The sequence below is a fragment of the Megascapheus bottae genome, chromosome 18 (genome assembly GCF_031878675.1).
Source record: "Megascapheus bottae isolate mThoBot1 chromosome 18, mThoBot2.hap1, whole genome shotgun sequence".
Classification (NCBI taxonomy): Eukaryota; Metazoa; Chordata; class Mammalia; order Rodentia; family Geomyidae; genus Megascapheus; species Megascapheus bottae.
In genome coordinates, this window is record NC_143526.1 from 37,931,872 (window position 1) to 37,955,861 (window position 23,990).

The window sequence follows — 23,990 nt, forward strand, 5'->3', positions numbered from 1 at the left end:
GGCCTCACGTGCACTGCCTGAGAAAGCAAGCCCTCTACGTGAGCCATGTGCTCAAACTTCCATTTTTTTTATTGCCAGTCCTGGGGCTTGAACTCAGGGCCTGGGCACAGTCCCTGAGCTTCTTTTCCTCAACGCTAGCACTCTAGCACTTGAGCCACTTCCAGCCTTTTCTGTTTATGTGGTAGTAAGGAATTGAACCTAGGGCTTCATGCATGCTAGGCAGCCACACTTCCAGCCCCTGTGGGAACTCTTCTTACCCCAGCACACACTCACTGCCATGGCAGTGTCAGGCAGATACTGTCTGTGCCTCCTTTTCCAGATGAAGAAGCAGAAGCTCAGAAGGGATCTTGCTCACTTAGAAATGGCCTTGCTCCCAGTGGCAGGAAGTAGGCCTTGCTTCCTCCAGGTGAGGCCCTCAGATACCCCTACCTTGACCACACAGACACACAGACACACACACACACACACACACACACACACACACACACACACACACACACACACACACACACACACACGAGTGCGCCTCACCTGTAAGACTTTGCCCTGGGGACTCTCAGGAAACAGCAGCACCTGGTTGTACAGCGGGTCCAGCGACTTGCGAGCGACTCTGGTCTTCTTCTTGGCAATGCAGACGCCATTCTCCAACAGGTATGCCTTGATGTAGGCCGCTGGGGACACAGGCCAGTGGCCACATTCTAGGCTGGCCCTCAAATGGGGCAGCAGAGAGGGGGCCACCACCTACTGCCAGGATACCCCTAAGAAGAGGCCTGTAGCCATGGGGGGGGGGCAGAAGCAGGGGGATGGGTAGGTCTGCTCCTGCTTCGGTCCTGCCAGCCTCTCCCTCCCCTTGCTCAGTTTCTCCCCTTACCCTCATTGCTAGAATCCGTTCAACACACACTTACTGGCTACCACTGTTAAACATGGTAGATGTTTACCCTGCCTCCCCTGAGCCGGGGGAACTGATAAGAAGTATTATCAGCTGGGACCCCAGATAAGCCTAAACCACCAGTGTCACAGAAGACAGTAGAATCGGAGCAGGTGGTTCTCCCTCTCTCTTAGGCTCTGGATGCCCCTTCAGGTGACCTCTGGGTCTCCCTACCCCTGCCTGGCTGAGCAGAGGGAGCCCCTCACCTGGCAGTGTCTTGGATCCGGGCTTGGCCGTCAGTCCCCGAGCCTGGATGATGTCCACTTCTAGTTGACCATTGCGCTCCTGCAAGCCGATCTCCACGTCCCCTGGAAGAGGAGCCAGAGAGGATCATGAGGGATGGCTCAAAGGCTTGTGCAGGGCCCCTTCCTCCAGCCCAAAGGAGACTAGGACCAAACTCTGAAATCTGAGCCTGAGTTCTGTCCAGGGTTTGGCAGTGTGAGCCAGGCTCCACACTGGGGGCTCAGAAGAGGGAAAGGAAGACAGACGCAAGGCCCTCGTCTATTTGTCCCTGGGGGCACTTACCCATGGGGGTGGTGGCGAGGGTCTGGCGGCCTACAAACTGTGCTGGACCCATGCTTCCCAAGAAGTCACTGAACTGGGCATCTGATGCCAGGCAGACTCCTCCATAGTTAAGGCTGAAAAAGACAAAACAACACATAGGTTCCCAGGGGCCAACAGAACTCTGACAGGCAGGTCCAGAATGGCCTCCACTCCGTGGTGCTCCTGCCTGCATTCACCAGTAACCTGTTCTTTCCAAGCCTTTGGTTTACCTCCAGGGAGTGGCTATGCTGGCCTTACCTCCTGGGCTAGCTGTAGGGTTTGTCAACTGCTGGCTCACATGGCTCAGTGCTTTGATATTCCAAGCTCCAGAGACTGGAGCTGATTAGAATCCTATCACATCCCATCCTGTGTCTACCCTGCCCTCCACTACTGAAACAGAATACATAGCTGAACATGAGGCCTGGACAACCACTGTGCACAAGGGCTTGAGGCACCGGGACAACAGTGTCAGACCCCAAGGTGTGCTGTGCTACTGCTTAGCTGCCCCAAACCCACTCCCTTTTTTTGGTAACAAGACCTCAAATCTCCTTTGAGGACCCTAAACTTCAGACATATGAATGCAGTAGGGAGGAACAGACCTGGGCTGGCCCATAGTTCAGTTGGCCAATCAAGATATTCCCTTTCCTTGGCCAATGACTGGATCAGAGGCAGACATGTGGCCCAATTCAGCCAACAAGAATCTGGCCTGGAAACTGTGTGAAGTGTGGGGAATGTGAAGCTCTAATTTCCCATCACAGGTGGCCCCAAGAACTGGAGCTTGTGGTGGAGAGCCCAAGGATGAAGCCATCTAACTGGTGGCATTGTGTGAAGTCCTGGATCAAGCCCTGCCTGAAACAAGTTCTTTCATCTCCTCCTTTAGGAGATTATTATTTTGTGTAATCTAGTACTCATGTGTTTCCCTCTCCCATTTTACCTCTAACCTATCTCCTAACAACATCTATACTGGAAACAATAATGCTTCCTTCCTTTTTTTTTGCCAGTCCTGAGGCTCGAACTCAGGGCCTGGGCACTGTCTTTGGACACTTTTGGCTAGCCCTCTGCCACTTGAGCCACTTCCTGCTTTTTCTGTGTATATGGTTCTGGGGAATTGGACCCAGGGCTTCATGCATGCTAGGCAAGCATGCTACCACTAGGCCATGCTCTCTGGCCCCAATAAGGCATCCTTCTATAGGGTCTCTTCTGAGAAATGAATAAGAAGAAGCACCAAGTACCACACCCAAAGAGCCTGTAGGAGCAAGATATTCACAACCTATTTTATCATCTGGTCCTTATCTGATGGACTCTAGCTCCTCTACCATTATTCAGATAAAAAAAAAAAATCTCACTGGCATAGCAAAGGTGGTGAGCCTGACCTCTGGGCAGAGATGATAGATACAAGGATAATGCCTGACCCCAGCTAGGTCAGGCATTTTTACTCTCCAGGGAGTGAAGAGGGGGATCTCAAAGATCCCCCTAAAAGCTGAAGACTGTGTGATCTGCTCTTGCAAAAAGCCCACAGACTCTGCTAACTTCCTATCCATGGCTGCTCCGTTCTTCCCTGGATCATGTGAGACATTCGGCACTGCCAAGAGAGCCTATTTCTGTGTAAGTTATTGGCAGAGCCAAAGACAGAAGCATAACGACACTTTCGAGACTCTCTTCACTGTCATGCTGTCCCACTGCCCCTGCCCAGTCCTGTCCGGCCGCATGCACAGGGCGGCTGACATCTTCTGCTTCATAGCCCGGATAACCCAGGAGGATGCAGAGGCAGAAGCTGCAGCTTCTTGGCTTTTTAGCTCCAAATCAAAGAAATAGACTTGGAAAGAGAGGTAACTAAACCAGACGGTCCCACTCCAAGCAAATGCAGTCCAAGCCTGGGAGAGCAGAGGCAGTCAGTGAGGAGGGAGAGAAGGGAGCTGCTAGGCAGGTCTGTAGTATGGTTGCGCTGGCAGTACTAAGGGGAGCGGGGCATGGAAAATCCCAGACAGGGCTGGGGACCTGAAAGCAAAAGGGTTTGTGTCACTTTTCTCAGTGGGTGGAGCTGAGGGAAAGGCACAATGGCTAGTCCAGGGATGCCGATGAAGAATCACAGAGGCTAGAGCAAAGAGAACTAGCTGAGTTCAAAGAAGCAAGGAGCAGACAGTAACCACAGTCCAGAACTGGAATGAAGGTGAGGCCTGAGCCCACATATCCTCCCTTCATGGAGTCAGCAGCACAGGACTAAGCCAATATCACGGACAGCTCCTCAGGTACAATAAGCATTAAACCCCATTTGATTCGCCTGAATCTTTTGAGGACTCCATACCACTCCCGAGGTCCTCTGGAGGTGCCCAGGATCCACTCTAAAGAGGATGTGGGCTTCAAAAGCCAAGAGAGGCAGAGAGAGATGGCGCAGCCTTGTGGGTTCCAGGGTGCAGAGCGGCACAAGGCCTCCAAGGCAGAGCGAGGCCTTGTGCCACCCGCCCAAAATTGAAAGTTTCCTCCAACATCGCCATTGTCTGCTCCTTAGTTCCTGGATAGGGTGTGAGCAGACAATGGGGAACTGGCAGGCCTGGTAATTAGCAGTAATTGTTTCTAATATCTGGGCGGCTGCCTGATTTCCCATCCCAGGGTGCCTTGTCGGCTGCCAAGGAACCAGGCTGGCGCCCCGGAAAACCTTCAGCATGCAATTGCATCCTCTGGGACTGGAGGAAGGGGGAATGGGGCACCTGCTCCCCACTGACCAGAGGGCCAAATGCATTAGAGACCCCGCTGCACCTTCGGAGCTTCTCTGTGGTAGGCAGAGGCTAGAAAACCAGACCTGGTTCCATGCCTCAATAGCTACTTAATCAAGTTGCTACTGTCACTACCCTTCAGTCAATGTTCCTATCTGTCACCAACGTGACAACAGTGACAGCCATTGAAATGGCCACTGCTTGTGGTGTATCACTTTCTAATGCTTCAAAATTCCCTGCCAACAGGATCCATTAACCACAAGTACGACGTTATGCTGACTTGCCAAGTGTCCCATATATGTCCTTTTGTGCAACGGGAGCTCAAAAAGTGCTGACTGTCAAAGCCTACAGCTGCTCTCAACCTGGAAGAATAAAGGACAAGGATTGAGATTGGGCCTCTGGCACATTAGAAAGCCTGGCTTCTTGTGCTGTGCAATCTGGAACAGGTTCTCAACCTCTCTCAGTTGCAGTTTCCGCACATCCAATGGGACTAAACAATAATTGCATAGCTGAATTGCTAGGGTTGATCCTTGTGATCAGGCTCAACACAGAACAGCTCCTGAGCCAATCAAGGTGGGAAATGCCCTAGTCTACTGGCTCCTTCTGCCTGTCCTCACCAATCCTCCTCTCCGCCGTGGTGTTCTCATGGCATTTCTGGTTCCACACTTGTTAGGCAGGTGGGCATCTGGATGCCTGTGACCAAGTCCCAGGCCTTACGGGGGCCAGGAGGAGAGGGAAGGCAACAGGAAGGAAGCTGTGCCTTCCTGAGGATGAAAGCCACAGTGGGCAGAGGCAGAGCCCTGAAACAGGATTATGCCATGTTCTGCTGGCTTTTTATTTTGTATTAATGGTGAAATGAGATTTCCTGCATCTCAAATCCTGTTAGTTTTGTTTTGTGGGGCTAAAACTCATTTGTCTTTTATTATTAACCTTAGAGTGGAGGTTGGCTCCTGGCTTTTCTGTGTCCTTGATAGTTAAAGAAGTAATTGGATTACTTGCAGGTTCAATGCCATTGTCTTTTCCAGATGGATCCCCATCCTCACTGGCATCAGAAATTAAAAGGTCACAGAAATTAAAAGCCTGGTGAGTATGACAGGCTATGTGATTGGAAAAGGTCCTGGGTCTTTGGGAGTGTTCGAGGAGGCACAGAAATGGAGGGATAAAGGGTGAACAGATGCAACAGTGGTCCTTACTGGCCGCTATGTTGAAAATGGGTGAGGATAGGAGGGAAAGCCTGGGAGGGAGCAAGGGAAGAGGTGGCATTGTCCAAAAAGAAATGTACCCCTCTACCTGACTTATATAACTGTAACCCTCTGGACATCACCTTCAGAATAACAATTTAATTTTTTTTTCTAAAAATGGACAAAGGGTCCCAGGAGTTAATGGCTCCCTGGGTATTTATTCACCCCCACCCCCATGCTGCCATCTGCCCACCTGCCACACCTACAGTACACCAAATTCTGCTGTAACACAAAATCTGTTATCCTTAAAAAGTACTGTGCTATGCAAATCCAGCAATGAAGATCACAGCACAGGGACCCAGTAAACACACCAGCACTATCTTATACATGTTTAGATGGCTAAGAAATGAGTAAATGTGTGCAAGGAAATATGGCACTTTACCTTGAACTTCCAAGTTTTGCTTGTGGAAGGGGACACCGGAGAGGTTGTATGCTGTGAGTTACTGGCAAGTAGTGAGGGAGGGCAGAGACAAATACACCAGTAAACACCTCATGCTAAATTAAACACCTGGTAAACTGAGGGTGCAGGAGCTGCTTGGGTCGTGTGGATTCCCAGGTAGAAATAATTTTTTTGCTTTTACCTAATGTTTCTCATGAATGAAATTGTGCCTGACTGAGCATATGTGAATTTCATGTTATCCTCAAATTATTCCTTAATACTTCAGTGGAGTTAGAATAAATTCTAGCTTTCAAAACAAATACTATAGCAGCATTGAGTGTATGCCAGGACCCACTGTATCACACCATCCTGACTCCCCCTCCACTGGAATGTAGCTTGTGAGCCAGGGATTTGGTTTTTATTTTCCAAAACCAAGCATGAGCCAAGCAGTCATAGTCTTAAGTCACCAATGTTAACTCATTTAATCCTCTCAAATCTATATACTTATTCAGTCCTATTTTACAGAAGGGTAAGCTAAGGTCCAGAACTATCCATCATGCAATCACAATCACTTTGCTAGAAAGTAGTAGACCCTGGGATTTGAACTCTAAGGCCTGACTTCAGGAGTCCTTTTTTTCACCTCTTTTTTCTTTCTTCTCTTTTTTCTTTCCTTCCTTTTCTTTTCTTCCCGCTCCCTCTATCCCTCTCTTTCTTCCTTCTTTCTCTTTTGGTGACAGTATTAGGGCCTAAACTCAGGGCCTGGGAGCTCACCCTTCGCTTTTTTGCTTAAAGTTGGTGCTCCACCACTTGAGCCATAGCTCTGCTTGAAGCTTTTGGCTGCTTAATTGGAGATAAGAATTCATGGATTTTCTTCCTGGGCTAGCTTCAAACTGATCCTCAGATCTAAGCCTCCTAATTAGCTAGGAATACAGGTATGAGCCACTGGTGCCCAGCTAGAGTCCTTCTTCTTCCCCACTATAATATACAGCTGACCTTTGGCATCTCCAGGATGTCGCATGAACACCAAAGCCCATGGATGCTCAAATCTTTTAAACAAGTCAGCATAGTACTTGCATATAACACATGCATGCCCTCTTGTATACTAAAAAAACACCTCTAGTTAACTTATAGTGCCAAACATAATATAAATTACATGAAAATGGTTGTTTTATTGAATGACTTAGGGAATAAGACAAGAAAAAGAAGGTATGCACAAGTTCAGTCCACAATTATTCTTCCAAGTATTTTCCATCTAAGGCTGGTTGAATCTATACATGTGGGATTCTGGTACTCAAAGGCCCTGTGCTTTGCATAGACTAGCAACCTGCAATCTAAGCTTGCTCTGGGGTCAGATGGCTAGGGTTCATACCTTGTCTCCACCATTCAGAACTCCTGGAGATATGCATTTCTCTCTGGGAATTGTTTCCTTTTCCATAAAACAGAACAACCATAAGTTAATCCTCAGTGCTGCTCTAAGTATTAAAAGGAGATAAACTCCTTAGAACAGTCGGGCACAGTCAAATGCTCAACAAATACTAGTGCTTATAAAATAAGACAGAATAAATCCCTGTCTGCTGGTCCACAGCCGTCCTCATCACGCCCTTTAGGCACGGTGACTTCTGGGAAACGGCAGAGGTGGGAGGCCAGGGGAATGGTAGTGGGCCTCTGGTGATCAGAAGACACCCCACGTGTGGAATGCTGTGGCCTTGCCATTGGCTCACATGCTGATTTCCTGAATTGTGGGCACAGTGACCCAGACACCCAGATCCTGGCTGCTGGTGACCCAGACATCTCAGGAAAACAATGGGCAGAGAGAAACAGGTGGACTCCAGGAACTAGCTCCGAGACCTGCTGGGTTGAAAGAGGATGCGAAAGCCTTGGATTTTGTGTGATGAAGCAAATCAAGGAGGGGAGGAAGGAGTGGAATACATACCGGCTTCTATCTATACACAGCTACTCATCAAAGCTTAGAAAGCACCAACTGGGGGTCAACCAGACAAGCACCAAACTCAGAGTCTAGAAGGACACACAGTTGATAATTATGCTAGAGATGGAAAGGAACCTGTGAGAGCTGTTGAACCAGCAAGGAAAATGGTAATCTTGTGCCATTCCACTTCCCCTGCCCACACTCAGGGCAGACATTACTAATCAATTTTAGCATCCCCACCAGGCCTGGACTTGGCTCCAGAATCCTTCTCAGCATAGCACTTTGGGGAGGCGCTATCAATTAACTTAAGTTGGCATGTGAGCCAAAGTCATGTGCCAGTTCTTAGCTGCGATCTGGAAAAGGAATGAGTCAGAGAGTAAAGAGGAATTATGACTAGAAGAGCAAGTACCAGGCAGAGGGAGCCATGGGTGCAGAGCCTTGAGTCAGGGGAAGATAGAAGATTCAGGGTGAAAGGTAGAAGCACATGACTGAGGACTGGGAGAGGTGGGAAGAGGTCAGAGGTGACAAGACTATGGGATCTGTACTTGCAGGTGTCTAGAAAAGAGCAGGGGTGGCTTCAACTAGAATCACTCATGAATGGGGAGAGCTGGATGCATTCAAGGCATGCTTGAGGCCCTGGGTTCAATTCCTCTCTACCATTTAAATAAAATAAATTAAAAAGAAAAAGGGAAACGTGAATCAAATGGATTGGGTTGGATAATCACCACAAGAAAGTAAAGCAATTCAGAAGCCTAGGTTCCAGCTTGGGCAGCAGGAGTGAGATGGGCTCTGCTGATGGATTCCTCACCCTCTTACTAATCAGTACTTGTGACATCTAATGGCCAGCCCTTACATTGCTTTGTCAACATTTCTCTGGCACTGAAGAACTTTTTTAGCCCCCTGGCCCATGTTGCTGCAGGAAAGATGACAAGATGAAGCAGAGAATTGCCACCCATCAGTAGCTAGAGTGTAAATACCTCTGCTCTCTCACCAGGTGCAACACAATTCCCAGGTTACACTAGCGTCCATGGCTCCCTATCAGAATGAGCTGCCCACTGCAGAGCTGGCTTGGTGCAGCCCTGTCTTTCACACATGCTCTTCTGCCATTGTTTTCCAGAACCATTTCCCAGGCAAACTGCTTGTACCTCAAATACATGTTTCAGTTCTAGTTCTGGGAAAACCCAAACACAGGCAGACAATCAATAGGAGCATCTCAGGATGGAGGGCAGGTGTGCATGAGTGCATGTGTGTGTACGTGTGGGCATGTGTGCATGCATGTAGGGGGGTATTCATGTGTGTAGGAAGGGACTGTCCTGAGGGTCATTTTCTCGGCACACTTGAACTCTGTCCCCTGATCTTCGTCTGGATGAAATGGCTTGCTCACCTCGGGGAGGTTGGCTGGTTGCCCCTCTGTCCTTAACAAAACTTCTTTTATCTTCTTCTTTGCAGTACTAGGGGTTGTATTCAGGGTCTTGCACTTGCTAGGCATATTCTCTATCCTTTGACCTAAACCTAAGCCCCTTTTAGCCTGAGTTATTTTCCGGGTAGTGTCTCTGCCCTAGGCTGCAATTTTCCTACTTATACTTCCTTGAATTGCTGGAGACAGCCAGGCCACTGTGTCCTGCCCCTGTGTTTCCCCAAAGCTTCAGAATTCCCCTGTAGCTTGGCAGATAACAGGTGCATACCACAGTGCCTAGGCATTGCTTGAGATAAGAATCTCTTAAACTCTAGGCTGGGAGTTTGGCCTAGTGGTAGAGTGCTTGCCTACCATGCACGAAGAGACGGGGTTTGATTCCTTGGTACCACATATATAGAAAAAGGCCAGAAGTGGTGCTGAGGCTCAAGTGGTAGAGCTCTAGCCTTGAGAAAATCCAAGGACAGTGTTCAGGCCTTGAGTTCAAGCCCAAGACTGGCAAAAAAAAAAAAAAAAGAATCTCTTAAACTCTAATGTGCAGGCTGGCCTCAAACCCCACGCCACCTATTTCTACCTCCCAAGTAGCTAGGATTATAGTACAGTCAGCAATAATCCCAAATTTTTATAAAGCAGAAAGGGGTTCAGAAAAAATAACAAACCTTTCCTCCATTCCTAGAGGTTAAACCACAACTTGTCTAATATACTGAGGCCTATAGAAGGGACGAAGGACTTTTGGTCCTTGATGGCATTGCCAAACCACCAAACCATCCTAAAAGTATCCACCTCCAAAAATCTTCATAGAGGTAACCATTCAATAAGAGAATGCGTGGAGGGCAATGGTTGAGGGGAAATGCCTGGATCTGAGCCCCAGCTCAGTTACTCACTGTGTGACTCTGGGCACGTTACCCACTTTCAGTTCCTCCCCTGTAAAATGGAGACAGAACATCACCATCACCACCAGGTTGTAAGGCTTAGATGAGTCAACACGGGGGGTGGGGGGGGTGATGCACGTGGTACAGGGTCTGCCAGCAGCGTTCTCTGGGACTACCAATGTGGCCATTCACAGGGAGTCTGGGGTGGAGCCCGAAAGGCTAATGAGCCTCCCAGGGCTGCCAGTGCTTTGGGACTGTGATGGCTGAAGCCAATGCTACTGTGGGCAAGGAGTCCACAGCATCCTCACTGCCACAGGTCTAAGCTGCACAGGGTCCTCCATCCCCAGGGCTGGGATGAGAACAGTATCTCTGCAGTTTTACACGCCTGACCTCCACACTTCTCACCACTCTACGAGTTGCTTGGTCAGCATCCTATACAGAAGGATCTCTACAGTGCCCTACACAGCTGTCTGGTCCACTGTGGGTGCTCAGTCACATCTGGCAAAATGAAAACCCCCGTGGGAGCAGCCCTGTGCCCCTTGGTGACCCAGTGCGCGGCTGGGCAGTGGGGAACTGCAACCCCTCGGGACTCTGTAAAGTGAGGCTGGCTTGCTGCATGCCCCGCTGGGCTGGCAGAAGTCCAATGGGGTGGGGAGAAGGGAGGACAGTTACACTCCTTCTCACCTCAGAGCCTGGCACCTGGGTCCAAGCAATGCCCAAAATATCTGCAGAGCAAGGAAAAGGCTGAGCACAGTTCAATGTCCCTGTCACTTCTTCATCCAGGTGTTAAATGAGGGGGCAGCACCTGGCTGGCCTCCACCAAGTCCCAGCCCTTTCCAGCAGGAAAAAAAAAACTGTCTTCATTGCTGGACCCAGCCTCTTCCACATCCCCTGCTTCCTTCTCCACTAAATTTAACATATTCTCCAACCTTTAAATACCCACCATAATGAGCATTTGCCCAGTTCTCATGCTGTGACACACATTATAGACATGACTGCACCAGGTGCTAGTGGCTCACGCCTGTTGTCCTAGCTACTCAGGAGACTGAGATCTGAGGACTGTTGTTCAAAGTCAGCCTGAGCAGTAAAGCTTGTGAGAATCGGATCTCCAATTAGTCACAGGACAAGCCAGAAGTGTAGCTGTGGCTCAAATGGTAGAGGGCTAGCCTTGAGCAAAAAGCAGCTCAAGGACAGCACCCAGGCCCAGGTCCAGCAAAACCCACAGATTATATTTGGAGAGGCTTATGGAAACCTCTAGGATGCAACTGAGGCCAACCAGCAAAATAGTCTACTTTAAACAGAGGCTTAGTTAACAACAGATATTTTTAATAGGGAGTAATCCCAAGTGCCAGTCACTGTTCTAAGTGTTTCCCTCATTATTAACTCCTAGTTTATGAGTAGTCTCCATTACTGTCCCCTTTCTAGACTTGGAGAGGATGTGACTTTCTCAAAGCCACATGGTTGTTAGGAAGCAGAAATGAACCAGATGCTGGTACAATCTGACATCTGAGCCCTGCAGTTAGATTTTCTAACCCGTTCAAGTATGTTTCATCCAGTGATAGCCAGAGCCCCCTTCAGGGGCCCTGTCTTGTACATTTTTTTCCCCTTGTGATATCTCCCTCTGCTGCTCCCTGTGAGCAAGTTCTGTGACCTCCTGAGCCTTCTCTTCTTCTGTGACATGGGATCACGACTCTGAATTGCCTGCTGCCACCCACAGCACGGAGCTGTTTCTAATGACCTGGTCCTTCCAGCCTCTTATGATGTATAATATCTACTAGAGTCCCTAAAATTCAAAAGAGGCCACAGATGTACCAAAGGCCACCAGAGGGTCCGTGGCAGAGCCAGGAGTGGGACCAGAGACTCCTGAGCCCACAGCGCCCATCTGTCAGCTGGACTCCACTGCTCCCCAGGTATCAGGGTACCTTCCTCCAAGTTTGGCTGCCCTGCCAGGTTTCCCAGGCCACAGAGAAATGCTGGCTGCCTTCCTTCTCCTCCCTCAACCACTTCCTCTTCTTCCTTTCCATTTTTGCACCATTTTTCTCTCCACAAAACAGGTGGATAGCAGAGCAGCTCTGCCAAGGCCAGCCTATTCATAAGATGCCCAGGTAGAAGGGCAGAGGACCATGGCTGTTAGCCAGCAGTAGCCCCCAGTGAGCTGAGACCAAGGGCCAGACATGAAGGGCGGCCAAAGGAGGCTGAGCTTAGTGTGCCATGCCTGGCTGGCTGCTTTAGGACAGGTCACTGACCAGTGTGACCTTTTGTGACAATGGAGCTACAGCAATCCTGCCTCATCTCATAGGGTTGCCAAGAGCCATGTGTTTCTATTGAGCACTGAAAACAGAATGAGAGAAGTACAGAATAATTTATTTAATTTTAGTTAATTCAAATAGTTCTGGTGACATCGATAAGGACCCTGCAGACTTTGAATCCCAAGTTTTGGTCTCCTCATGTACACAACTAGGGATGATGACACCCCATGCCTCCTTCCTGCCTCAGAGGACAGACAGGAACATAAAGCCATGTGGGGTTGCAGGTTCCAGGTTATTGAGCATGCTGTGTGACCCAGGGTGCACTCCTGAACCTCTCTGAGTATGAGGGCATTTACATAATATGGAAGTTGCTTTGGATCTTGGTTTCTTTGCCAGGGACTTATGGGCTGACTTTAGGGTAACTGACTTTAGGAACCAACGGTCTGTTGCTATGAAAAGAGTGTATTGGTATGACTGCAGGTGAGAATGACGCTGTGTTTGCTGTGTGTGTTTATCTGAAAAAAAGCAAGCCCAAATTTTCCCTTCAAAGAGGAGGTCTCAAAGAGGTCCATAAACATGAGAAATCCTGGCCTGGATGAATTATTTTTCCAGAGAGCTTCTCTTTGGGGAAAACAATAACAACAAAAAAACAAAAAACCCTTAGTTCTTGGGCTCCCTTCCAGTGACTCTAATTTGGTGGCTCAAGCCCTGCCATCTGCATTTATAACAAGCTGGGGAGGAAAATACTGGCCAGGGGCCAGGTGGCCAGCAATGTCTTATGATTTCATGATGTACATGAGAGGCCAGGTTTATGTTTTTTTTAAATACAACCAGAACTACAAATGAAACCAAAAAGGAGATCAAATAACCTTTTTGCTTATTTACCCACAGGGTATGCAGCACCCATGTACTAATCACAGTCTATAAATACTAACCCAAGACGTTACACATGTTTAATTAGAAATGTTTAAAAACGTTAAATCCGTAGCACTTCCTTTTGTGGTTGGCACTCTTACCCAGTTTTATAGATAAGGAAGCTATAGACTGGGGTTATGACCAGAGGCAATCCAGAACTGGAAATGAGTGCAAAGCCAATGGGAATGAGAGCCGGGGCTCTATGCCCTCTTCCTCAGATCTCGTGGCCTCACTGCCTGCCTTCCTGAAGATGGGCACGGCTCTGGAGCCCTAAGCCAGTATTCCCAGCCTCTCAGAAGTATTAAGCCATCCTTCCTTCCCTCAAAGTGCAAGCCCAGAGGTGGAGGGTGGGTGTGGGTCCTATACTCACTTGCCCTCTGAGCCGTAGCTGTTCATGCTATCCTCGATGGATTCGTGGCTGGCCTGGCGCAGCGTTCGGCTGGGCATCTCCACAGCCAGGCCTGTCTCCGTGCTCCTCTGAATGGCCCCCTTCAGCCTCCGATTGTCTCCTGCTGGGGAGAGACACATGGACAAGGAGAACAGAGAGGCAGTAGTCAGGTTAGTGTATCAGCAGCTGATCGTGGCCCAGCTTTAGCCCCCAAACCCAGCCCATCAACCTCTTCATCCATTGGTCTCACCTGAGCCCACCTGGGGCAGTCCTGACATGGCACCGACTCAGTACCCACGTAGTACCACCTGAGCTTTCCTCCTTTTCCTCGTCAGCTACTATTTATCAAGCACCTACTATGTGTTGCACTCTCTGTTAGAGCCTCTACGTGGATCCAGACCAGGGCTTCTCTCAACATCGGTGTAACTGGTATTTAGGGGTGGCATGTTGCTTTGCTGCAATCACTGTCCTGTGAACTGTAGAGCTCCTAGCAGCTTGCCTAGCCTCTTTGGCTACATGTTAGTAGCACCCCAGTCCTGATACAGCAGCTAGTAATATCCTAGACATTGCCAAATAGACCCCCTAAAGGTCACCCTCAACTGGTGACCACTGGTTTAGACCACCAACATGGAAGCCAAACCCTGAATATCTTTCTCACTGGAAGTGAGACTTTTGGGTGGATCACTAAGCTCCCATTTCTTCAACTGTACAGCAGGACAATAGGCTTATTATGAGTAAAGATGGTCTTTGTCCTTAATTCTCTCCTGTTGCTTTCTCCCATCCCCAGCTCACTCCTCAGCTCCATCCTGTATTGACATGGTGTTGACCGAGACGGTCTCTGATTGCCCTGTCCCTGCCCACCTGTGTCCTCTGTTGCACACTGGTGACTTGCTCCATAAGGTCATGAGACTGTGTTCACGGCTTGAAGCCTGACTCTTGAAGAGCAGACTCTTAATGAATGACACTGGACCAATGTCACCTTGACCACCATCTTCATCCTCACAGCCACCATGAGGCATTGCTTCCTGCTTTCCCCTCATCAGTACTGAGGATGAGGGTACAGAATGGTGGTCAGGGACTGGTTCTCACCCAGAGGGATGGGAAGGAGCCAGAATAAGGCCCTAAAGGATCTTCCTTGGACTCACAGTAGCTTTATTACCCTGCCTGTCCACAGGGTTCGAAGTCTCAATAGGATCCATCTGGTGATAGGCTGGCAGGCTTCTAGAGCTTCACAGTTGCTTGCTGACTGACCCGCTACAGGAAGCAGTCACTCATTTCAAGCCCCATCCTCCTGCTCCTGTTAAGTGGGCCATGACATGGCCCACTGACCTCCTCCTGGCTGGCTCAGCAGCAACATTACCATCCCCTCTCCCCCTGATCCTGAGAGTTACAAAACACGTGTAGAGATTCTGAAGCTGGGGCACAGGTGTCTGTCTCCCATATGTACCCACACTATACAGATACATGGACACTCATACACTGAGAAAAACACGCAGCAACACACATGGGAATATATACACATCTCTGTGTCCCTTTTCACAAGTCTCCATCTACCAGTGTGTCTGACAGTCAGCAGGTGTGCAAGCCCGCTCACTGGAGAAAGAGAAGGGAGGAGGGGAGGAAGGGAGAGAGAGGGAGAGAGAGGGACAGAGAGGGACACAGAGGGAGAGAGAGGGAGAGAGAGGGAGAGAGAGAGAGCGCACTGTATTTCTGAACACATGTGTATGTTTGGGGGGAGTGTGCTCCTGTTTCCACTCCATTTCATTTGTTCTTTCCCTATCCCCCAAATGCAGCCATCCCCACCCCATTCCTATCCCTGTGTTTATTCCTCTGTGTAGCTAGAGAGGCAAAGCCACAGAAACACACACGTGCATTCTCAGAATCAGACTCACAGACACAAAGAAGTCCTTCACATGGGAACACACACACACACACACACACACACACACACACACACACACACACACACACGTGTGTAGTGGGGGGCCTCCCATCATCACCAGGGCTTCGGGCCCATGCACAGGAGCTGCAGGTAGAATGCAGATGCCTGACAGGGTTTGTGACCTCCACAGAGAGCAGAGGCTGAGCCCCACACCACCTAGTCTCCACCCATCAAGTCTCCCGGAAGGGGGAGGAGTCCAGGCTGACAAAAGGTTCAGTCCCCAGGGGGCTGAGGAGGTGGCAGAGGTGTGTTTCACACCTGCATCCTGCAGCCCTCCAAGGCCCAGCCCACCCAGTTCCTGAGCCTGGTTCAGTACAAAGGTAGCCTGGTTCTGTGGGAGCACAGCCCAAGCAGAGACCAAACCTACCTCACAGAGCACAGCGCTCCAGTGGGATAATTGTCAGTACCCTGGCCCACCATGCCTGGCATACAGTGGTTGCTACACAGAGACAAAGGCCTGACACCCCCTGGACTCCCTGGGGAACTGATGGCCTTGCAAGCATGCCATCTTCCTCAACCTGGGGTATCCCACCATACCAAGGGCACCCACCACCCATCTTCAGCCTTCTCTTGTTGACTTGATCACTCCATTCCTGAATGTATACCCCACTCCCTGCTCCATAACCCACCCATCCCAACACATCCTTTCCCCAGCCTGGCTGGAAGGTATGTTCTCAGTGTTTTGTTCTTCCACACTTCCAGATTTCACAAACTTTAGACCTTGCCCTTGCCCTTCAGCCCCTCTAGCAAGGCTGATCCACCATCTGTCAAGCACTCCTATATCCCACCACCTCCTTCCACCCTCACCACAACCCCACCGAGGCTGTGCTCTCACGAGCCCCCCACAGGCCATCTTGTCTCTTCCACCATGGGCTCCCAGCCCCTGCTCACACAGCTTCTTGCCTTCCAAGGACCTGTTCTGATCAGCACAAGATCTTTGTTTTTCTTTTGACTGGAGGATGTAATTTATAAACAGGTTCAAATTTTAAAATAACAATTTGTAAAATCTTGCAACTTTCAGTTTTTGTAAGTATAACTGACACAGAAAATATCATCAGCTGGGTGCAGTGGCTCAGCCTGGAGGCTGAGATCTGAGGATAGAGGTTCAAAGCCAACCTAGACACTAAAGAAGGTGAGATTCCTTTTTTTTTTTTTTGCCGGTCCTGGGTCTTGAATTCAGGGGCTGGGCACTGTTCTTGGATACTTTTTGCTCTACCACTTGACAGGGCCACTTGTGGCTTTTCTTGTGTATGTGGTACCAAGGAATTGAACCCAGGGCTTCATGCATCCTAGGCGAGCACTCTACTACTAGGGCACACTCCTGGCCGAAGGTGAGACTCTTATCTCCAGTTAACCACTAGAAAATGGGAAGTGGGGCTGAGGCTCAAGGGTAGGGTGGTAGCCTAGAGTTGAAGAGCTCAGGGACAGCACCCAGAACGAAAGTCCAAAGAAAGAAAACGTCATGAATTTCGGATACATAGTTCAATGAGCTTGTATTCAATGAAGAATACAAACTGAGATCTTTAATCTCAGCCTTTACCCTAAGGCCCGGCATTATCCCTCTTCCCCACACATGTACATGCACCTTGTTAGGTGGAGACCTCTCTCACATGCTGGTCTCTGCTGGCAAACATGCTGATGTGAGACAGGAATGAATGGCTCTGTCTCTGGTGCACAGGGTCCAGACGGTTGATTTGCTATGGTCCTGGACTCCCTCCATTTCTATAAGCCCCTCCTCCCTCAGCAGGTTTGGTGCACAGCCGGTACCTGTGCTTGCTGAGGTCTTCTCTTGGACTACTCAATCCATCAGGCAATCACACAGGTAGAGCCAGAGGGTCTGGACATGTGTGAGTCCTGAGGCTGCCAAGACCCTTCCCTAAAGACTAACTTCAGGAGGAGGAGCTGGTCTCAGCTCAGAGCCACACTGAGGTGTGCAAAGCTCAGGTGCAGCCCTGCTGGGGGGAGGGGCAGGCCACCCAGTGCCTGGTGACTGTAGAGACACATCCTCTCTATTACTGTGACATGGAATGACTCCCTTAGCATACTGGCAAGTTAAAAAAAGCAAGTTGCAGGGCAGTATGTAAAACATGATGCCATTTTTGTAAGGCTATAGATAGCTCTGTGTGTGTGTGTGTGTGTGTGTGTGTGTGTGTGTGTGTACAGAGAGGAGAGAGAGAGAGAGAGAGAAAGAGAGAGAGAGGGAGAGAGGGAGAGAGGGAGGATGAGACAACTTTATATTTATGCAAATGCACAGATAAATCTGAGAGGATATGAACCAAACTGTTAATGGAGACTATTAGAGGAGGTATATAGGATCATTTTTTTTGGACTTTTTAATATAAGTGTAAGACAAACACTGAGAAGTACACAAACCTGAAGTACAGAGCTTGAAAAAAAACTGAAAAAAACTGTTCTTTTACCAAGAGCTAAGCTTTTTAAGTTAAAATGAACTAATAAATCACAACTCAGTATTTCTTTTTTAAGATTATTTTGTTTCAAAATGGCACCTTTCATGATTAAGCACAGTGCATTTCCACACAAGTAAAAAAGAAGCCACAGAGAACGCTGCTCCCTTAAACTAGGAGTCGGATTTCAGTGATCAAGTCATTAACTTGCCAGCAATAGAACATCCAAGGTAACCAGCGAAGAAGCTGGAAAGACAAATTCTGAACTGCTTCTGTCAATGGAAAGGCCCTTTGTGGAGCCACAGCATACAACAGGGCATTTTTTTTTTAATGCTGCTGCTTGGGGCTTGAATTCAAAACCTGGGTAATGTCCCTTAGCCTTTTCTGCTTAAGGCTGACTACCACTTGAGTCACACCTCCACCTTTGACTTTTTGGTAACTGGAGATAAGATTCTCATAGACTTCTACTGATTATGACAAATGAGGGAAACCATTGAGCCTAAGTTCCTTTGAGTCTGGCTAACTTCACTTAATATGATTTTTTCTAAGTCTTTCTATTTACTAACAAATGGGGCAATGTCATTCTGACAGCAGCATAGAATTCCATTGTGTACAAATACCACATCTTGCTGATCCACTCATCAACTGAGGGACATCTAGGTTGGTTTCATATCTTTGCTATGGTGAATAGTGCTGCAATGAACATTGTTGTGCTGGTGGATTTAGTATGCCCTTGTTTCTGGATGGTTGGGTAAATGCCAAGTAGTGGAATTGCTGGGTCATAGGAGAGTTCTATGCTTAGTCTTTTGAGGAACTGCCATACTGCTTTCCATAGTGGTTGAATGTGTTTGCACTCCCACCAACAATGTAGTAGTGATCCCTCCTGGCCACATCCCCTCCAGCATCTGTTGTTATTAGTTTTCTTGATCCTGGCCATTCTAACTGGAGTGAGGTGGAATCTTAGAGTTGTTTTGATTTGCATTTCTTTTATGACCAGAGATGTTGAGCATTTAAGCCTTCTATTAATTACAATAAAAATATATGAAAAAAAAGAGAAAGGGTATCCATGTATGTGAAGTAATGCACCTTCTATTTGGTGAATATAATGTAACCCTTCTATTAATTACAATAAAAATATATGAAAAAATTAAAAAAAAGATTCTCATAGACTTTTCTGCCTAGGCTAGCTGGGAACTTCAATGGTAGGAGCTTGCCCTTCTGAGTAGCCATGATTACAGGTGGAAGCCACCAGTGCCCACCTGCCCACAAGCGGCTGTCTCTATGACTGAGGATGAAAGTGGTATTTAGAGCAGTCAGGAGAGTCACATCTTATCATCTGGCTGGTGTGCTATTTCAATGACAGCATCCTCTTTATCATAGTCCATCCAGGCAATTGTGTTCAAATCGGGAACTCAGAGGCACTTGAGCTTTCTTCCAGTCATTAAACAGCTGGTTTCTAAACATTTAATGATATTTGTAGGAGAAAGTCCAGAGAGAAATGAAACCAATAATTATATTGGAAACAGAAACCATTAAGTGCTCCAGAAGTTAAGTTTCATTATTTTCCACTTTTCTGAAAACCTTCCTGTGTTATCAATTTTAAAAAGAGCCATTTCTCCTTATACCTGTACCTTCACACAGATATGATGGAAACAAGAGGAAATAAAACTCTTTTCATTCCCCAAATATATCCAAAATCAGCAAAATTGTATTTCTTTATGATTTGTACAATTGCAGGACAGCAAACAAGTGTGAAGTTCATAGTATGTGAAAGGGATGGTAAGAACAAAATAACAAAACTAAGCACACTCTTTCTCTTGTATGTGGTTCAGGTACATTGCAACACATCGCAAAGCAGAAGAGTGGAAGCAGAAATGTTGGGAAGAAGGTATGTCAATAATGAATGCTATAGGCCACAGACCTTCTATTAATCTTTAAATAAAAATGCATTGCAGGGGGCTGGGAATTTGGCCTAGTGGTAGAGTGCTTGCCTACCATGCACAAAGACCCAGGTTCGATTCCTCGGTACCATATACATAGAAAAAAGCCGGAAGTGCTGCTGAGGCTCAAGTGGTAGAGCTCTAGCCTTGAGAAAGTCCAAGGACAGGGCTCAGGCCCTGAGCTCAAGCCCAGAGCTCAAGCCCAGGACTGGCAAAAAAAAAAAAAATGCATTGCAGTCAGGCACCAGGGGCTCACACCTGTAATCCTAGCTAGTCAGAAGGCTAAGAATGAGGACTAAGGGCCAAAGCCAGCCCAGGCAGGAAAATCTGAGACTTTTACCACCAATAGCCACCAAAAAGACAGAAATAGAGCTGTGGCTCAAGTAGCAGAGTACCAGCCTTGAGCAAAACAAAACTAGGGGACAGCCCCCAGGCCCTGAGTTCTAGCCCCTATGTCAACATACACACACACACACACACACACACACACACACACACAAATCATATTTCATTTTTTTCCCTTCGGTTTTTTACATAGAGACTCTACTTAGTTGTAAAATAAAGTCAACATCTCAAAGGGTCCATAAATCTATCAATAAGGCCCTGCTGATTTAAATTCTCAGGCAGTAAAACATTGGGAGTGGGCTGGCAGCATAGGAACTTGGGACACATCTTTACATTGTGCTGGCGATAAAGCTTGATGAATTTTTACAGACTAAACATGCTCACAGGAGCCAGATAAGAAACCCAGCATTACCTCTGTCTCCACCTCCCCTCCACGAGCTTGTTTATGAAGAAAGCCACAATGCTGACCTTCGATGTCAGCTTACTAGCGTTGCCTGGTTTTCAGTGTGTACAGAGTGTGGTCATGCTGGGAGGTAGGCGGCTCCCTCTGTGTCACCTGCGACCCATGCACACTGGTGGTGGTAACACGTTCAGTCTCATGGCTATATTGTGTTCCCCTGTGTGACTATACCACATCCTACTCATCCATTGTTCTGGTGACAGCCTTTAACTTGTTTTCCTCCAGTTCAAGGAAAGGAGGCATAATGCTGCCATTGTTATCTGGTGCAAGGCTTTTGGTGGACATTTGCACCTGTGTCTTCCAGAAATATACCTAGGGATAGAATTGCTGGTTCACTGGGGGTAGGTGTTTGTTTGGTTTCAGCTGATTCTACTAAATAGCTGCCTATATACACTCTAGTTAGCCCACTGGGAAGGTGATTTTTATTTCTCTCACGTGCTTCAATGTCGCATGGATTTTTGACAGTTAAAAATGTATTAATTCTAATGGAAATGAAAGTAAAACATAAATTCATAAGTCATGCTGTGTTTTTTTTGTAAAACCTTACAACAGCTCTTCATCACCTGCCAAATTAAGTTTATTCACTGTATCCCACATCCAAGGCCTTCTACTCTTTTGATTCCTTCCCCTCCTCACCTGCTACTGGATTCCCTCAGTCTCCATGCTTCAGCCTGGCTGGGGACCTCACTGCTCCAGGTCCAGCCTCAGTAACTTTCTTTTATTTTTATTTTTTAATGGTGACAGTACCAAGGTTTCAACTGCCCTTTAGCTTTTTTGCTCAAGACTGGTACCCTATCACTTAAGCCCTAGCTTCATTTCTGGCTTTTTGGTGGTTAACTGGTGATAGAGTGTCATGGATTTTCTCGCCCAGGCTGGCTTCACATCTCAGCCCCCTGAGTAGCTAGAATTACAGGCATGAAGCCACAGTACCCAACCCCAGTAATTTCCTCATCCTCTCTCATTCTCTCTTTTCCTTCTTCTCTCTCAAAATTCTACCCATCCTCCAGAGTTTCACTTGAAACAACAACTGTAATTTTTCAATAATTCTCTGCTCAGTTTCCCACTGAGGAACAGTTCCAAATTCCCAGGGTTGTTACAAGCATTAGGTGCATCAGGTCATATTATGATGTGTTCCTGCACGTCACCCTAGGAGAGCTGGGGCACATGGCAAACATTCAGCAAAGGTGGCTATCATTGCTATGTCCCTGCCGCAGGTCAGATACCATGCCGAGTATTTTGCATAGGCATCATCTCAATTAATTCTCACAGCAAACCATTTGACACAGGAAGAAAATGAGGATTTAGAAGGTTAAGTAAGGCTGGGCATGGGGTCTCACATCTCTAATGCCAGTTACTCAGGCAGAGGGAAGAAGATCAAGATCTAAGACTGGCCCTGGCAAAAGTATGGGATCCTCTATGAAAAACAAACTAAAAGCAAAAGGACTGGAGATATGTCCCAAGTGATAGAGCACTTGCCTAGCAAGGTCAAGGCCCTGAGTTCAAACTCCACTATCTCAAGACATACCTTAAGTTTAAGTTAATGTATCTTCTTTTTGCCAGTCCTGGGGCTTGGACTCGGGGCCTAGGCACTGTCCCTGGGCTTTCTCAAGGCTAGTACTCTACCACTGGAGCTACAGCACAACTTTCGGCCTTTTCTGTGTACGTGGTATCTAGGAATGGAATCCAGGGCTTCGTGTGTGCTAGACAAACACTCTACCACTAGGCCCCACTCTTGTCCCCAAGTTAATGTTCCTAAGAATTAATGTATACATCTATTCAATTACAAACCCAGGTCTTTCCGACTCCAAAGACATGTATTTTCCCCCTATCTTCTTACTTTAAACTTAAAAAAAACGATTTTGTGTATATTAATTGTACAAAGATGTTTCGTTTAGATACGTCCACACAATGTACCTTGATCGCACACCCTCTCAATCACTCCCCTCAATCTCAACCAGCTTCACTGTTTCATTTTCACACATATTCATAAAGCATTTCAATCATATTCACCCTTCTTCACCCTCGCCATCCACCCTCTCCTTCCCACTAGTGTCGACACTCCAGACAGGAGATGTGTCTTCTTCTTAACATTCATTGTTTGAAGTGTATACTAATTGTTCAGAGAGGTTCCCACCATGTGATTTCACACATGCATATACTGTACTTGAATGACACTGGCCCATCATTCCCTCTTACTTTCTACCATCCTCTCTCCTCCCCTATTATACAACAGCTCCTGCTGATTTTGCCATCTTCATTCACAGATGCAGTGTACATCAGAATTGTTTGTCCTCTAGCATTCTCTTTTCTTCCTCTCCAGCCCCCTTAAACAGCCCCACAATTACAAATATGTCACACACACACACACACACACACACACACACACACACACACCATCTGTATGTGTTAAAGTATATGGTTAAAGTATATTGGTCCACTCATCAGTTGTAGGGCATCTGGGCTGTTTCCATAGCTTGTCTATTATGGGGAGTGCTGCACTAAACATGGGAGTGCAAGTGTTTCTATCGTATCCCAACTTAGCTTCCTTTGGACTTAGGCCCAAGAGAGGTATTGCTAGATTACAGGGTAGGTGATTTTTAGAGTGGTTCTACTAGTTTACAACCCTCACAACAGAAAAGTAGGGTTACTCATCAGCAGTTATTGTTGCTTGAGTTCTTGATGATGGCCATTCTAACTGGAATTAGATGAAATCTCAGCATTGCTTTGATTTGCATTTCCTTTCTAGCCAGGGATGTTAGGCACTTCATGTATTTATTGACCATTTGTACTTTTTTTTTTGGCTGGTCATGGGACTTGAACTCTGGGCCTTGGTGCTGTCCCTGAGCTCTTCAGCTCAAAGCTACTGCTCTACCCCTTGAGCCACAGCACCACTTCCCCCCCCTTTTTTTTTAAAGTAATACCTGTTCAGTTCATTTTGCCCATTTACTAATTTGCTGTTGATTCTTTGAGAGGTTAGGTTTTTGTTGTTTAGGGGTTTTTCCCCCCTTTTCTTTTCTGGAACTGGGGATCAAACCCAGGACATTGCTCTTGCTAGGCAAGCATTTTGCCACTGAGCTACATCCCAGCCTTAGGTTTGTTTTTGTTAAGTTTTTTTTTTAACCTTCAAGTAGATTCTGGTAATTAATCCCTTGTCAGATGTATAGCAGGCAAAGATTTTCTGCCATTCGGTAGGCTGTCTCTTTGCTCTAGTGACTACTGCCTTTGCAGTATGGAGGCATTTTAGCTTCATGCAATCTCATTTGTCAATCATTGCTCTTATTGGAGTAATAGTTAGAAAGCTCCTGTCTAGGCCAATATGTTCCAGTGT

General features: G+C 47.4%; 1 protein-coding gene across 1 annotated transcript in view; it reads right to left on the reverse strand.

Moving 5' to 3' along the window:
• Positions 1-23,990, reverse strand: part of Rims4 (regulating synaptic membrane exocytosis 4) — a 57,892-nt gene that overhangs the window by 4,141 nt on the left and 29,761 nt on the right. Inside the window, exons 2-5 of the mRNA XM_090352409.1 lie at positions 13,553-13,691; positions 1,454-1,566; positions 1,135-1,236; positions 532-671 (exon numbers count right to left, since the gene is read on the reverse strand). Of these exons, the coding sequence (XP_090208535.1) occupies positions 532-671; positions 1,135-1,236; positions 1,454-1,566; positions 13,553-13,691 (494 nt within the window). The remainder of the gene's footprint in view (positions 1-531; positions 672-1,134; positions 1,237-1,453; positions 1,567-13,552; positions 13,692-23,990) is intronic.